Raw genomic sequence first — 17586 nt, 5'->3', positions numbered from 1 at the left:
GCAATTCGCGCACTGGGCCATTGCCTTTATGCGGCTCTTCAACCGTGATTCTGCGATGCAATTGAAACTAGAGTTTGTAGATGGGATGGACTTCGTTTTTCTTGAGGGTCTTAGAGTCAGGTACAAGTTTCACTTTAAAGAAAGGTTGCGGTTGTTAGTTTCGGTTACATATATTTAAAACGGTTTTTACGTTCAAACCTTTATCATTTAGTGCCTGTTCGACTTTAGCATTGCTTACACCTGGTTCGATTCTTTTATGACAACTTGTTGACGTTTACTACTTTTTAGCTGAGTTCCGTCAATTTTCTAAAGCTTTATCACTTTTGACTTGGACCTTTGTTTCATGTATGTCTCTTTTAGTCAAGGGGATTACGTGGAAGCTATCTTTACCAATCATATCGATTATTATATAAACAAGGTTGTTGGAGTTTTTCTCTCGAGTATAAAGCGGAGACGGCTTCGCTTTCCTTTTGTCCGTATCCATGTCTGTAGAAGGGATTTCGTCGGACGTGTCAGCCAAAAATTTTAAATCTATTTGCTGTATTAGAGTTTTGCACAGTTCCTTGGCTTGAGGAAGCCCGATTGATTTTTGCGACGTTACCCATTTTCGTGTCCTGTGGACTTAGTTCTCTTTTAATGTTTATGTAGCGATCCATGCCAGTCTGTATGTTCGAACCTTGCTTTTTAATTGGAGCGTTTGTCGGTGCTGCGCTAGCTGCAGTTGGTAAATCCGCTGGCACAGCAGGTAGAACGATCGACTGTATCGGGCATACAGACGAAACTGATGTTGTTGTTGTTGTCATTGCATTTAGAGTTGCTAATGTCGTCACTGTGCTGGTAACCGTGGCCAGGCATATGGGCAGTTGGGGCGATGGCAAAATGTTTTTAATAATATAGACATAGAATTCGAAATGCAGTATTTTTACTATAACAACCTTTCTTGTTTTTACAGCTTCCACATCTGACAAATTTATTAAGGATTGTTATTTCTCAGAAACGTTAATTCCGCCAGATCAGTCCACTTGTTAGGGCGGAGTCCCACGGACCCAACCGACCTATATAAGAAAATAGAGAAAAAAGTACAGACATAATTTAACGGCATCTGCGTACATATGTACACGAGGATGATTTATAACTGGGAGAAGGACGTTTATAAATAATGTGAAAAAAAACTGTCCAAAATTACTCCCTTGTGGGGCACCGAATGTAACGCGGAGAACTTTGTAAAACAAATTTTTAAAAAGTCCCTTTGTGATTTGCCTGATCAAGTAAAAATCCTAACAGGTCAAGTTTAGGAACAATAAGTAAATGATTAATAAAGCCAAATGCTTAACTTTAGTCAGTGTAAATGACGTCTGTACGAGAACTACTTTTTAAGCCTTTTATCAAAAATGATAAGGTTAATGGTCGTTGATCTACCAGTGGGGAGCAAAAGTGAGTACATGTTTGCATATTTCACATTTCGGAGTGAATGAGGAAGAAAACAGTAAGGCAAATGGAAAAAATGTTTATTTTCTTTATGCAATTTATAATTTACTATACATTAACAAGAAAAGACCAACGAAGAGTTGCACAAAGAAAAACAGAAAACTTGCAAAACAAAAACAATTCGTATGTACTCATTTATGTACCTTTGACATTTTAAACTTCTTATCTGCAAAAAAGAATGTTAAAGGGCTTTGAGCCGATCACTGAATCAACTGAAAATTTTGGTCCACTAGCCATTTCTGGATGACTTTTGTAGTGTGCTTCGGGTATCCATCCTGCTGAAACATGATTTCAGCTTCGTAGTACGCACAGCGATCAATAAAATCGGGAAGATGGTTCTTCAATATATTTAGATATTGCTCTTTGTTCAAGCTATCTGCTTGAAACTTTCCCAAAAATTGTCTTTCTATTGCAGGTAGTATATAAGTCAGAACGAGCCGTATCGGGCGACTATATCATATAGCTGCCATATAACTGAACGATCGGAAATGCCATAACTTTGGTGTTTTTAAAGATAGGAAGTTGGGATTTTCTATGGGTTTTATTTTTAGCCAATCAGTCCGACCTACCAAATTTAATCGGCCAACTATATCCTATAGCCGCCATATAACTGATTGATCGGAAATGCCAAATAGTCGGCCGATCCAAGCCGTTCCGACATACCCTCTGCAAGGGTATAAAAATAGACATTACGTAGTTAAAATGAAACTCTTTCATTACAATAACGAGCATATTGCAAGATGGAACAAAAAGGCAAAAATTATATTAAAAGGTTTTTTGGATGGAAAATCTTATAGAGAAATTGGTGCTTTAGTTGGTAGAACCCACTCATCCATCCAAAGAGTGATAAATAACTACAACTCGACTGGAAGTATCTAGCCAAAGGCTCGCCTTTGGTTACAAACCGCGAGCAGAGGAATATTATCAAATCTATTCCGCTCAACACAAGGAAGACAGCTCATCAGGCAAAACTCCAGGTCGAGGATAGATTTTCCAAAACAGTTTCCGAGGATACTGTACGCCGGAAGTCAATAGACAAAAGCGCCTAACCTTTGCTAATGAGTATATTTCCAAACACCAAGACTTCTGGAATAAGGTTATATTACGACGAGAGTAAATTCTGTATATTTGGAATCAAGGGAAAGGTTTTGGTATGGAGGAAAAGCGGAGAAGCCTTTAATAAAGAAAATTTGGTTGGCACAGTAAAGCAAGGAGGAAGCGGAATAATGGTGTGGGGGTGTATGGCAGCAAGTGGCGTTGGGAAATTGGTATTTATCGAGTCAATAATGGATCAGAAAATCTATATTGACATAAAAAAACAATTTAAAAGAAAGTGCTGAAAAATTAGGGCTCGAAAGTGAATATTGGTTCCAACAAGATAACGACCCGAAGCACACGGCACAGAATACCAAGCTTTGGCTGCTGTACAACGTCAAAAATCAGCTGCGAACACCTCTCCAGAGTCCTGATCTAAACCCAATTGAGCATTTGTGGGATCTTCTTGAGAGGAAAATCCGAAGACACGCAATAACATCTAAAACAAGAAAGGAAAGCTAACTTCGGGCGGAGCCGAAGTTGATATACCCTTGCAGAATACTCTGTAAATTATATTCTCCAAAATTATTCATATGATGCATTCTTAATACTCATAAAAAATCCCAACATCCTAACTTTAAAAACACCAAAGCTATGGCATATCCAATCAATCAGTTATATGCCAGCTATAGGATATAGTCAGCTTATTCTTATGTAATTTGGTAAGTCGCATCGGTTGGCCAAAAATAAAACCCATAGAAAATCCCAACTTCCTAACTTTACAAACACCAAAGTTATGGCATTTCCGATCGTTCAGTTATATGGCAGCTATAAGATATAGTCGGCCGATTCTCATGAAATTCGGTAGGTCAGATTGATTGGCCAAAAATAAAACCTATAGAAAATCTCAACTTCCTAACTTTACAAACACCAAAGTTATGGCATTTCCGATCGTTCAGTTATATGACAGCTATAGGATATAGTCGTCCGATCCCGGCCGTTCCGACTTATATACTGCGTGCAAAGGAAAGAAGGGTGTGTGCAAAGTTTCAATTCGATATCTTTAAAACTGAGAGACTAGTTCGCGTAGAAACAGACAGACGGACAGACGGACAGACAGACGGACAGACAGACGGACAGACAGACGGACAGACGGACATGGCTATATCAACTCAGGAGGTGATCCTGATCAAGAATATATATACTTTATAGGGTCGGAGATGTCTCCTTCACTGCGTTGCACACTTTTGACCAAAATTATAATACCCTCTGCAAGGGTATAAAAATGCTCAAGAATGTGATTCTGGAGGAGTGGGGGAAAATTACTGCTGATAAGGTTCATGCCGAGACGCCTGACGGAAGTTTTGCAGAGAAAAGGATACCCTACCAGTTACTAAAAATAATATTATTTATGTTTAAAATAGGTGTACGCAGACTTTTTGGTAGTGTTAAGTTTAAAATCAAAAATAAAATATAAGACACTGTTGAATAATTTAAAAATACGTCATTAAAGACAAAAAATTATAATTATGTTTAAAAAAAGAATGGCCGAACACTAGGGTTAAAAGTTCGATATTGAAATTTTTTTTGGGGTGTACGCAGAGATATGCGGGGGAGTGTATATATGTGGCCTTGCTATGTACAGTCAGCACAAAATTTATTCGGACACTGTCTATTATCAAGTTTAACAGCTTATTTGCCGGAATTTTCGTAATTTTAGCAGGTTTTTTTGTACGTATCATAGAAAGAGTGATTTTCAGAAGACATTACACAAACAAAAATTTAATTTTTTAAATTAGCTTTAAAAATATTGAAAGGAAAGCAAAAAAATTGCTAAAATGTTGCACAAAAATTATTCGTACATTTCTCATTTATTGTGTTTATTTCTGAACGCAACGGTAATCGGCGATTCTTTTTAAGGTAGTTTAGTTGAAATTACTTCGGAGTAATTTTCGGCGTGCTTTTTTTTTGTTTTTTGTTAGTTTTTATGTGTTTTTTTGATACGATTGGTCAAAATGGAAGGAGTTAAAGATTTGTCACTAGATTTTCGAAAATCTATCTTAAATTAATTTTTGGAAAATCGTAGTTATCGCGAAATCGGTCGTATTAATGGAAAATCACCTTCCACAATACATAGTATAATCCAAAAATACTTAAAAACGGAATAATGAGCTTCAAATCACAAGAAAGCTAGAAGGTCTAAGATTCTGTATTCACGTGAGGGACGGAAATTTATGTCTACAGTCCTGAAAAATCCGAAAACAACATCTACAACAATTCAAAAGAATGTACATCGAGCAATAATAAAAAAGTTTGAGCCCAAACCATCCGAAACTACCTGTACAAGGCTGGTTTACATGGCAGAGTTGCTCGTCGAAAGCAATTAATTTCTGCCATCAACAAAAAAAGCGTTTGGAGTTTGGAAAACTGCATATAACCACCCGGATTCGTTTTGGGAGAACGTAGTTTTTAGCGACGAATCCAAATTTTACATATTTGGACACTATGGGCCCTTGAAAGTGTGGAGGAAACCAAATGAAGCCATGAATGAGAAGAACTTAATTCCAACTGTTTAGCATGGTGGCGGGAATGTAATGATTTGGGGGTGTGTATCGGTAGGAGAAGTCGGTCAAATGGTCTTTATTGACGACAAAATTAATAAGAATATGTACAAAAACATTTTAAGCGAAAATTTGATTCCAAGTGATATAAAACTTGGTCTATATCCGAAGACATTGTTGTTTCAACAAGACAACATTCTTCGTCTTTGGTGCAAGAGTGGCTTTTATATCACTGCAAGCAGCTGAAAACACCTCCCCAGTCACCTGATTTAAATCCCATAGAACATGTGTGAGATATTCTTGAGAAAAGGATTCGGAAGCACGTCATTTCGTCCAGGGAGTCCTTAAAAACTGCATTGATGGCTAAATGGGGTCAAATTAGCGCTAATGAGACAAGCAATTTGGTAAAAAGCATGGGTCGACGCTTACAAGCTGTCATTGATGTTAGTGAAGGACCCACCAAATATTAAAAATATTAAAACAACAAGAAATATGTTTTTTCATTAATATTATATGAAGTGTACGAATAATTTCTGTGCGTAAAATTATGACTTTTCATGTTCATTTAAGAAAATATCTAATTTTACTGTTGAAAGTTCCTTATTTTTTTGTTAAAATATATTCTAAGAATGTTAACCTTCACGATGAAATATAAATTGTTTGTTTTCGTTACGTTTTTGTTGAGTTATTAATGAATCAAATTCAAAATCACGGGTGTCCGAATAAATATTGTGTTGACTGTAAGTCAATGTCAATTGTGCTTTTAAGAACAAAAACTTTCATATTCGGTAAAGTTTGCCAGCTATTTGAGTTGGAATTTCAACTTTATATCTGCTCGAAAAAAGCTGTGAGCCACTGTACATATTAGCCGAATTTTAAGTAAAGAGATTTCTGTCCCATCCAACCTTATTATGTTTTGGTCCTACGAACCTCGAAAATAATAGTGCAAGTCTAAACCTCAGCTGCAAATTAAAATAAATAGGTAAATCTAAAATTCCGGCTTTAAACTTATAATATATGTATAAGATCACAATTACTATTGATGATCCTTTCATTGATGAGATAAACATCCGGAAAAAATTAGTTTTTTTAATTTTCAAATATGTCTTTACGGTTATGTGCGTATTTTTAACAAGAATGCAGGCAAAAAACTGAAACATTCGACCGAAAAATCACAGAACTGTTTTCAGTTCGAATTGGAATGTACTTATGATGTACATATGTATATACAAATTTAAACCCTATATTCATCAAAAAATTCTGTGTCACCGCCGATAAACATATGTAAGTATGTACATACATACATACATTCACTTTGTTGAGCTTAAAAACCTGTTGCCACAAAAACATGGCGATCAACGCACACTAAAGATTGGCTTTCACAAAATTTAAATTAATTTAATTTAAATTTAAAAAAAATTATATATTGTTTATTTTTTTTAATTACATCTTTTTAATTGAAAATAATTTTACATGCTTTTTGTCAGTATATATTTATAGTTAAATAAAAAAATATATAAAACCATGAAAAAATTTTTTAGTTTTCTTGTTATTATCTGCAAATATATATAACACTTCGTTTGGGAAGGTGTGTAACAGTTTAGACGAATGTTGTATTCAATATTTGGTTCAAGGAAATGTGTGCAAGAAATTGTCCGTCTTCAGAATGTGCTTTTGAATACAATATACATATTAATATATACATATATGTATGTATGTAGTTTCAATTAAACCACTTATAATTGTGGATTCATTCATCAATTATGTATGTAAGCGTATACCAAAGAGTACCATCAAAGCAAGGGGTTTATATACATACATATGTATGAACGCACTTAAGTAAAGTATAACTTTCAAAAACAATAAATTGACTAACATACATACATACATGTATAAATATAAAAATGTCGAAGCAGCTTGCAAACGTTTCTTTGCTTGTGTATGTGCAAGAATTGATCAATGCTATATGTGGGCTGCCTGCACATATGAAAATATTTTCATATAAGTTTGTGTGTACATACGTTTGTGTGGATTAATTGATGAATATTGTTACTTATTATTCGTTATGGACTGGGTGAATGTGTGTACAAGTGCGTCAAAATTAGTATATATTCTCAATTAACTTTGTATGTAAAAGTGAAAACATTTTGTTGATTATTTAGTATTTTTTACACAAAACAACACTCAACCTACAAAAATTAACGAGGGTCCAATAAACATATAAACGCATAAAGGAAAAAATAAAACATGAAGGGCAAAAAGAGTGACTGCTCAAAGCTAACAAACAATAACAAGTGCCCGATTCGGACTCTTATCATTTCGTTTTTATCTATTGATGTTGCCTTTTCGATTAGCCGTTTCGCCAGCAGCTCGTGGCTTCAACTTTTTCATTGAATTTGTCTTAATTTTTTTTCGTTTACGAGCCCTAGCTAATCGACATAACGCACTGCGTTTCAAGACATTGTTACATTACATGTAATTCTAAACATTTTGTTTTGATTTTGCTAAATATTTAAAAAGTCATTGTTCAAAATCTAAGAGTAAGGTTTTAACAGTTACTAACACATAATTAATTTCACATAGTAAGACATAAAGACTTGGTATATTTTTAAAATGTACGTGTCCCTTCTGTGTAAATCAGAAGAAATTTAGGTACATATTTCGTATTGTGTTTTGGGTTTATGATTTTTTTTATTTCCATTTTGGTAGAACAAAATTATGATTAACCACAAAGTGACAAGAGGTATGCATTTTAACACAGTAAAGAAAGACAAAATATTAAAAGATATTAACGTACCTATTGTAAAATGTTTCTTAATTTAATTTTGAATTTTTTTAGATACTAAACCATGTACTGGAATTTTGAATCAAGATCAGGAAGATCAGATGAAAATATGCGGCTACCGTCGTTCTCATATACGAACTGTTTTTTGCTGGGCTTGTATTATTTTAACTGGTGGTCTACTGCGACTCGTTTTATACTGGTGGCGCCATTTGTACCTATTTGCCACATGCTCTCAATGTTCATTGGAGGAGGCAGAACAAGTTTTGGTAACAGAGGATTATCAAGGAAAGCACAAACTGTATCACGTAAAGAAAATTCAGGTTCTAACTGTGAACCACCTTAAGTAAGTAAAAATTGATTCGCATTAACAAAAAACCATTGTTGCTAAACTACAAAGCATTTTATCAGGGCATTGTTGCTTAAGGACCTGTCGGGCACAGAAGTCATGAGTTTAGAAAGTGAAAATGTTGAAAACGCGTTGCAACTATCGGTTCACTTTACCTCTGCGCAGTTCAAAAGTATGTAGTATACAAACATATAAAGAAATTACAATATATCCAATGAATTATATTTTTAGAATGTTCATCTTTACGTATATTTCGGTGCAAGCAATTGGTCTACGCTTGGAACAACAGTCTGAATTGTTTCCAAAGGATAAATGGTCTCGACTTAAATGTTCCTTGCTCATATTATCACCAACAACGTGGATTAACCTTGAATGAACAGATTTCTAGACGAGTAGTTTTCGGGGAAAATCAAATAACTGTGCCACTGCGAGATATAAAAACATTGCTTTTTTTGGAAGTACTTAACCCTTTTTACGTTTTTCAAATATTCTCAGTGATTCTATGGTTCACATATGACTACTACTACTACGCTTGCGTAATACTTTTGATGTCAATATTCGGTATAACTGTATCTATTTTGCAAACTAAAAAGGCAAGTATAACGATACAAAATTCTTAAAATCTTTTTTAATTAATTGTTTACTTAGAATCAAGATGTGCTTCAAAAAACAGTATATGACACTGGTAATGTTTGTGTTGTTGATCATAAAGGTCTCTCCAAAGAGTTTCCAACGCGTGTCCTAGTACCGGGAGACATAATTGAAATACCTTCTTCAGGCTGTACTATGCAGTGCGATGCAGTATTATTATCAGGAAACTGTATTTTAGATGAGTCTATGCTTACTGGCGAAAGTGTACCAGTGACCAAAACTCCATTGCCATCGAAACGTGAAATGATATTCGATAAAACAGAGCATGCCAGGCATACACTATTTAGTGGTACAAAGGTTATTCAGACTCGATATATTGGATCAAAAAAAGTATTGGCATTTGTGATAAACACTGGGAACATAACAGCCAAAGGGGAACTAATACGATCTATTCTTTACCCCCCACCTGTAGACTACAAGTTTGAACAAGATTCTTATAAATTTATTCAGTTCTTGGCATTAATTGCTTGTATTGGATTTATTTATACGCTTGTAACAAAAGTAAGTTATTTTATATCAATTAATAAAGACAAATAAATTTTCGATTGTATCTTCTTAGATATTGCGTGGAACGGATCCCGTTAAAATAGCAGTTGAATCTCTGGACCTTATAACAATTGTAGTCCCACCAGCACTACCAGCGGCAATGACCGTCGGTCGATTTTATGCACAAAAGCGGTTAAAGGCTAGTGAAATATTTTGCATTTCCCCACGGTCTATAAACGTAGCAGGAAGCATAAACTGCTGTTGCTTTGACAAGGTTCGTATCATTAGATAAATCTATCTATCAACATTTCGAGTCAAATTTATTTAAAGTATGACCACAGACATTTAGTATGTCTTACCCGGGGATAGGTTTGGATTCGATGGTAGTACTCTTACACATTTCTTATTGGTCCATGTGCTTATGTGAGGTTACAAAAAATATCGACATTGTGTTTTCCAATCGTTTGAACTCTGTTTAGTACTTAAATTCTTTTATCTTCTTTTATCATTCTATCAGGAGCAAGTGGTTTGTTTTTTCATTTTAAGCATTAGAACAAATGTAATCACGTGTCAAGTGATTGCATTATATAATTGACTTCCTTTGGGAGTCACGAGTCGTGATCCCCAGTGCGTAAGTTTGGCAATATAGTCTCCTGCAGCTATGAAGCGATATCCAAGTATGTTGTAAAAATCCATGAATTGTTCTTTAGAAATGGTAAAGCGAGGCGGGCAAAGGTGTCCGTTACCTGACTACACTTTGATATAAGTGGCCTGCAAGTAATTAGTTGCTAACCTTTCGTAAAAGTCATGTTTAATGCGTTCCCTGATTAGGATGCCGGTTCCGCCGTGGGCTTTACCGTCTGGATGATCTGTGCGGTAGAAGGTGTAGCCTCTTATTTGAAAATTGTATTTGTTTGTGAGGTGCGTCTCTATCAGTAGCATAATGTCGATATGATTTTCATTTAGGAACTGTGCTATTTCAAGTTTGTGCCGGGAAACGCCATTGGCGTTCCACATGGTTATTCGTAGATTTGCCATCAATTATTTGGACTGCTTAGCTGCAAGCAACTGTAACACCATCTTCTGGATCAGTGTTTGCATGGTCGTTTTTATGAAGGACATAAATTCCGTCATACTTTGTTGCATAGTAACCATCATATCTTCCAGTGGGCTTTGTGACTGTCCTGGGACCTGCTGAACGTCTCCCAGATTAGAGTGGAGTGGGTTTTTCGTTCCTTCTGGGTATTTAGCTGACCAAATGAGGATCGTGCAGCCGTCCCGAAAAATACTTCCGGCGTCGTTTTTGAGTGTTTTGGTTGGCGCGTTGTTGTCACTCGTCGCATGCGGTCTTTCAACTCCTTGATTTCCTCCCCAGTTTCCACATTTTTTCTTTTGGGGGTCTTCCTTGTTGGCAGGGCAATTAGCGGAATTGTGAAAGTCTCCACAAACTACACATACTGATCGAAGTGTGCAGTATGTCCCCGTGTGTTCATACTCCTGAAAGTTTGTACATTTCACAGGGTTCTTCCACCTTAATTATTCGGTACAATAGGTATTGCAGTTTATAGATGGGGTGCACTTTATTTTTCTTCAAGACTCTGCTGTCTGGCTCCAGTTCTACTTTGAAGAGTGGTTGCGGCTTTTTGTTCCTGTTAATGATGTTACTAACGTTCTTTCCAGAAAACCCATTTTCTTTAAGGGCATCGATAATTGGGGGTTACGTCGGGAGGAGGCTAGTTTTTTGGGATAAAAGTGGATGTGGAGGGCGCTGGGGATGGCTCTTTAATGGAATTTTTATTTCCCCTATACTATTCTTTTTATACCCGTTACTCGTAGAGTAAAAGGGTATATTGTATTCGTGCAAAAGTATGTAACAGGTAGAAGGAAGCGTTTCCGACCCTATAAAGTATATATATTCTTGTTCAGGATCACTAGCCGAGTCGAACTAGCCATGTCCGTCTGTCCGTCTGTCTGTCCGTCTGTCCGTCTGTCTGTCCGTATGAACGCTGAGATCTCGGAAACTATAAAAGCTAGAAGATTGGCATTTTGCATGTAGATTTGAGGAGTTCCTACGCAGCGCAAGTTTGTTTCAAAATGGTGCCACGCCCCCTCTGACGCCCATAAGCCACAAGCTGTGGCCACAGTTTTGATGATATTATGAAAATTTTAATTGATATGTATTTGTTTCGTCAATAAATATCGATTGGCCTAATAAAAGTTTGCCACGCCCACTCTAACGCTCAAAAACCCATTAAACGCTTTAGCCTGGCTAGCGCCTACATTTCCGCCTTTTATGGCGCCATCTAACGGATGACTTTGGAACAGCTGACCAAGGTGCTCAACAGAGTCAACGCTAATTTCATTTGTTTTCATTTGTCAATACCGAACTATATCCCAAGAACTATGCAAATCAAATCAAGTTAGCCAAATTGGAGGTCTGAGTCAAACAATGGCGTATGTGTGTATTTATGTAAGCATATACATATGTATGTATTTACATTGTACTCAGTTGCAATTGCAACAACAACCTTCTTGTACAAGAAGGCATATTTATATTAAGTTGTTTAGCTGAGTAACGGGTATCTAATAGTCGAGGCACTCGACTATAGCGGTTTCTCTTGTTTCTCATAGCTTCGTACTTTTTTACAAATATGCCCTCGGACAAGAAGCTGGTGGAGCACACAGATGCAAAAAGAACACAAGGAATACTAATCTTAAATGATGATACTTTCCTAGCATAAGAAAATTTAAATTGTTCGACCTTCAAATCATCAACTTGGATTTTGTTACGGATATAAGCCGTAATATCCAGTGATGAGAGGTCTGGGGCAAGCCGTGAAACAAATACATGTTTTAGCTGAGGCACCCGAACACAAGTAACCGTTTTTGGTACAACACATGCAACCCTTTTTGGTCCTACAGAATTTGTATCTGTACTATCAGTATCGGCCGGTACTTTGCTGTCCAGCCGAGATAACTTTCTTTCAATTTTTAATGAACAGAAAGCCATTATCACTGACCACGGACCACTGTGCACTATAGCGGCCAAAAAAATCGAAAGCGCTCAAGAACTTTTTAATGAGAGAGCAAGGAGAGCGACAGAGCGGGAGCGAAACACCGATAAACTTTGATGTTAGGCACCACGAAACGAGATAGAAACGAAAAGAGAGAGAGAGAGGGGGATTATTAACCAATTAACTCCGGTATAAGATACCTCAGAGAGATATTACCATTAGAGTGCGTGCCGTTCCAACAGCGCCCAAAGACGAAGAGAAAGAATGAAAAGGGAGGCAATAGAAAACAATAACAACAAACCAGCACCGAATTAAATGATAAAAACTTTTTATTTTCTAAACACAAGTTAAGCACGATGCACTCGCGAAGCGAACATAAAGTTGTTAAAAAACACTTAAAGGTGTAGAAACGTTAAAAAAGATTTAAGTAAATCTTGGTGGTCTCAATAAGAAACAAGAAAGAAAAGCTAACTTCGGGCGGAGCCCGCACCTGTTGTTATTGAAAGGGACTAGCTTGGATAGCATACTTAGCATAGCAAATTGTTCACATAAGTTCTTACTAAATTAAATTTTCCAGGAGGAATAGATTAGTAAACATTCGTAAACAATCGTTTAGCACATTTGCACGTGCCAGAAGTATCGTTAATCAGTTGACTTTAAGAAGCACACAAATATGTAGGGTTTGCCGCACTATTAAACAAAGTGATTTTACTATGAATAACTTAACTACTTTTATAATATTTTAATATATTTTTGTATATCTTTTTATCCATTTAACGACTTTATGCCAAAAAAATTAGTTGGCGAATGTTGTGTATTGTAATGCAAACTACACAAAAGTAAAAGCATTTAAAAATCAAATGCGGTTGAAAAGAAAGATGAATTTTTATGAACTATTCATATACAATATAATATACACACTTTTTATTTATTTATTCATTTTTTCAGACTGGTACTCTTACTGAAGATGGACTGGATATGTGGGGGGTTGTGCCAAAATCATCAACTAATCAATTTCAAATACCCTTAAAAGATGTGGAGCGTCTGCCTTATGATCATTTTCTTTTCTGCATGGTAACGTGTCATTCTATCACAGTAATGAAAGGCACAATGATGGGAGATCCGTTGGATTTAAAAATGTTTCAATCAACGGGTTGGACACTAGAAGATTCTAGTAACATACCAGATAATGAGAAATATGGTATTATTTACCCAACAATTTTAAGACAACCAAGAATTTGTGGATCCGATTCTACTTCCCTAGATATGGGAACTAAAGCTCAAATTAAACGACAATCCTCTGTAGACGATTTACTTGCCACTGTTGGCATCTCGCATACTCAAAAGAATTTTGATCATGGTATCGTTCGAGAATTTCCATTTACGTCGAGTCTTCAGCGAATGTCTGTTATTACTCGTTGTCTCAGCGACCAAGTGTTTAATATTTACTGCAAAGGTTCCCCTGAGATGTTGCAAAAGCTGTGCACTCCGCAAAGCTTACCCGACAATTACTCCCAGCAATTATCGGCATTTGCCAAAAAAGGATACCGAGTTATTGCCATTGCCTTCAAAGCTCTTGCCCACAAGATGAACTATACAAAAATACAGCGACTATCCCGCGAAGAGGTTGAAAACAATCTGGAATTTCTTGGGTTCGTTATACTTGAAAACCGTCTAAAACATGATACTGCTAAAGTTATCAGTGCTCTAAACTCAGCCAATATTCGAACTATTATGATAACTGGCGATAACATATTAACCGCCATGAGCGTTGCTCGTGACTGTGGCATCGTAAGTACATCACAAGCAGTTATTACAGTGCACGCAGATTCCCTTAATGATGGTGCGCATACTCAGACCAACCCCACTGGATCTGAATGTATTGTTGATAAAAATCAAGATATACACTACAAGTTACAGTATACTTTAGATTTGGGAAGTAAAATCTCTTCGTCTTCTCATTTGACATCGACTGCTAATGGTAATGTTTTTCCCAACGAAAATGGTACAAGTGTATGTAGCGTCGATGGTGCTTCAACACTTTTTCGCCTAGAGTCGACGAATTCATTAGTTAATGAATTGAGCTCAAGTTATGCAGAAAGTGTTTTGCCGACAAGTGATAGTTTGGCCAGTGTAAAGACCACCGACACTTGGACCCACAATGAGGGATCCGATATTGATGTTGAGCTCGGAATAAAACGCCCACAAGACGAAAGCTGGCGCCAACACTATATATTTGCAATGGATGGTAAAACTTGGCAAATAGTAAAAGACCATTTTCCCGAGGAAATGGAAATTCTTTTAACGCGGGGATCAATTTACGCTCGAATGTCGCCGGATCAGAAACAGGCACTAATTATAGAACTTCAAAATTTGGACTATTGCGTTGCCATGTGCGGTGATGGTGCCAACGACTGTGGTGCATTGAAAGTTGCTCATGCTGGTATTTCCTTGAGCGAGACCGAAGCGTCTATAGCGTCGCCGTTTACCTCACGCAATCCCACGATTTCGGCAGTTTTAAATGTTATAAAAGAAGGACGCGCTGCATTAGTCACATCTTTCGGTATTTTCAAGTATATGGCAGCTTACTCGCTGGTTCAGTTTATATCTGTAATGATTTTGTATTCCATCGACTCGAATCTTACCGACAAGCAGTATCTTTATGTAGATCTTGGGCTGATATCGATATTTGCCTTCTTTTTTGGTAAAACTGAAGCATTTGATGGAAATCTAGTAAAACAAGTGCCACTCAGTTCATTGATATCGTCCACGCCACTAGCATCTCTATTAATACATCTTACTGTTGTAACAGGATTCCAGGTAACTGGTAAGTATATGGATGAAAACTAAAAGAAATAGTTTTTTTTTTAATTTTATCATACTTTTTTAGGTTGGATTCATCTTCATCAACAGCCCTGGTTTAAACCTTTTCAGCATGCGGACGAGGAACATTTGGGTTGCTATGAAAATTACACCATGTTTTGCATATCTAGTTTCCAGTACATAATACTTGCTTTTGTGTTTTCAAAGGGTGCGCCTTATCGTAAACCGCTATGGTCGAACTGGCCACTCTGTTTAGCATTTATTGTAAATGCTTGCGTCATAGTCTATTTAGTTATATACCCCAGCGACTGGGCAGCCAATTTTTTTCAGCTAATTGTACCTCCTGTTATGAGCTTTCGTTACATTATGCTTGTTTACGGAGCAGCAGCATTTATTTGTCATGTTTTTGTCGAGTCCTTTTTAGTTGAATATTTAGTCTTCAAAAAATACCAAGTTAAGCGGGATCAAAACTGGGTCACATCGAAGCAAAAATACATGCGCCTGGAGTACGACATTTCGAAAATAGATAATTGGCCACTCATAACTGAAGTTTACGAACCAAATAATTGTACCGACTGGGAAATAGACCAGCCCACATATGTCAGTTTGCGTGCTGAACAAAATCATGATATGCAACTTGGAAAATTTCCTGGATTTCTATAGAAAATTTCTTGAAATAATAAAATATAGTTAATAAAAAGTGCGATAAAATCTCGCCGATACCTTTGTACATTTTAGTATTGCCAATTGCTTAGTTTTAAAAAATGCATAATAATCATTGTAAGGGATTTAGTCAAAACTATTTTGTTCCTATATAGTTTCGCCATATAACTGTAAGATATACCATCCAGCAAAATTGTACTTACATCGAAGTAAACTTTGTACAAACTCTTCATAATATGATTGGTCTTACTATGTTTATAATGGCGGTTATGTATTCTTAATTATCGTTAAGTGTTTAATGTTTAGTAAGCGCTCTAATTTCTTTTTGGCTGTACATTACTTAATTCGAGTAGGTGTAACTTATTTTTTGTTAACTATTTTCTTCTCTTTCTTAAATGTATTAGATAATAAATATAATAAATAACTGTGGGGTGTGTCTGCTTTGGGTAGCAATCATTACACAATAAGTTTACCCTACACAACAACCTTTTTGAGCTGACGAACGACGAAATGCAAGAACGACATAAAGAAGTAAAGAAGAAAGACGAGAAGTAAGAGAGAAGAAAGACGAACGACGAGACGTCGTCTCGACGAGGGTCCACCCAAAGTTCATTTCCGCAGACTGGCAACGCTATGGAATTTTCTGGTATTTTTTCGTCGATCTGTGGACCGACGTGAAAAAAGGCCCGACGAAAAGTGAACGCCAGCTGTTTGCCTCTCGCTTCTCTCATGACTGGCGTACGGATTTCGTCGATCTGGATACTAGGCTTTAAAGTTGAATGAGTGAAACTGAACAAAAGGATTCTTTATTTTGCAGGTATTCGGAACAGGCCGGAAATGTCTCCAGGCCCTATAAAATATGTATGTTCTTGATCTATATTTTTATTTTGATGTTTTACTATTTATCAAAATATTCCTTTGAGATATAGTAATTATTTACTATATCAGAATTACGCTTTTAGTTTTGTCAAAATCGGACAACAATAGCATATATGTAGATGGCATAAAAACGATGACAGAATGCAGCGCAAAATCGACATAGTTGCATTGTTTTTAGAAATATGTATAAGCGTAGAAATCGAAACGTAGTCGTTTTGTAATAACTGCAAGGGTATAAAAACTTCAGCATACCGAAGGTTGCTTCCTTTCTTGTTTTTTATAAAATTGGACAGTTGTATTGCCTAGGAACGGTACTTAAAAATATCAAAATATGGACGTTTTATAGAATATTTAATTTTCGTAACTGCTGCTGGGGTATAAATAAATTGATAAAACTTGCCAAAGCAGATAAACAACCGTCTCCAACAATAGAATAAGTTGTCATCCTAATTATTGGTGAGCAATTGGAAACAGGCGATATTGTGCTTAAACGTGGCGATACTGGGCAACTCCAACAAATATGTGATGTTTTGGCAAGAAAAAGATGGATATTATTTTAATATCGAAATGAATGGTGAGTATCAATATCATTTCGGTTTCGTCGATTGTTTCAGCAGTATTGCGTCGACATGTATATATGTCAAAATAGAAAGGGAACCTTTAACTTCCATTAGGTTAACCCAAGCCCAACTACGTTCTAAGGAGGTTAATTAACTATGCCGCGACCAAGACGATCGAATCTTTCCCTACAAATCGGTAATGAAAGGATTTAAAAAGAACAAGAAATTGCAAGTGTACAACGCCGCGTTAGTATGGCTCGACTTCGTGCTTCTCAATCACAAGACCAAAGTTCGG

At 36.4% G+C, this 17586-nt stretch overlaps 1 protein-coding gene across 3 annotated transcripts in view; it reads left to right on the top strand.

Moving 5' to 3' along the window:
- The window catches only part of LOC108046888 (polyamine-transporting ATPase 13A3), a 36712-nt gene extending 20435 nt beyond the window's left edge, over window positions 1–16277 (top strand). The window contains exons 1-8 of one of the 3 annotated variants that reach the window (XM_017126854.2): window positions 7152–7174; window positions 7924–8212; window positions 8278–8387; window positions 8447–8808; window positions 8864–9367; window positions 9426–9626; window positions 13315–15193; window positions 15257–16277. In XM_017126854.2, coding sequence (XP_016982343.2) covers window positions 7971–8212; window positions 8278–8387; window positions 8447–8808; window positions 8864–9367; window positions 9426–9626; window positions 13315–15193; window positions 15257–15852 — 3894 coding nt within the window. In that variant the 5' untranslated portion in view covers window positions 7152–7174; window positions 7924–7970 and the 3' untranslated portion in view covers window positions 15853–16277. Of the gene's footprint in view, window positions 1–7151; window positions 7175–7803; window positions 7828–7923; window positions 8213–8277; window positions 8388–8446; window positions 8809–8863; window positions 9368–9425; window positions 9627–13314; window positions 15194–15256 lie in introns of those variants that run through there. The other 2 variants (XM_017126845.2, XM_044460679.1) reach the window with 2 other exon arrangements.
- Window positions 16278–17586: the final 1309 nt, after the last annotated feature.

This window comes from Drosophila rhopaloa, unplaced genomic scaffold, assembly GCF_018152115.1.
Source record: "Drosophila rhopaloa isolate 14029-0021.01 unplaced genomic scaffold, ASM1815211v1 contig_203, whole genome shotgun sequence".
In the NCBI taxonomy this organism is placed as follows: Eukaryota; Metazoa; Arthropoda; class Insecta; order Diptera; family Drosophilidae; genus Drosophila; species Drosophila rhopaloa.
Note: the sequence above shows the minus strand (reverse complement) of the source record. Positions and strands in the feature narration are given on the sequence as shown.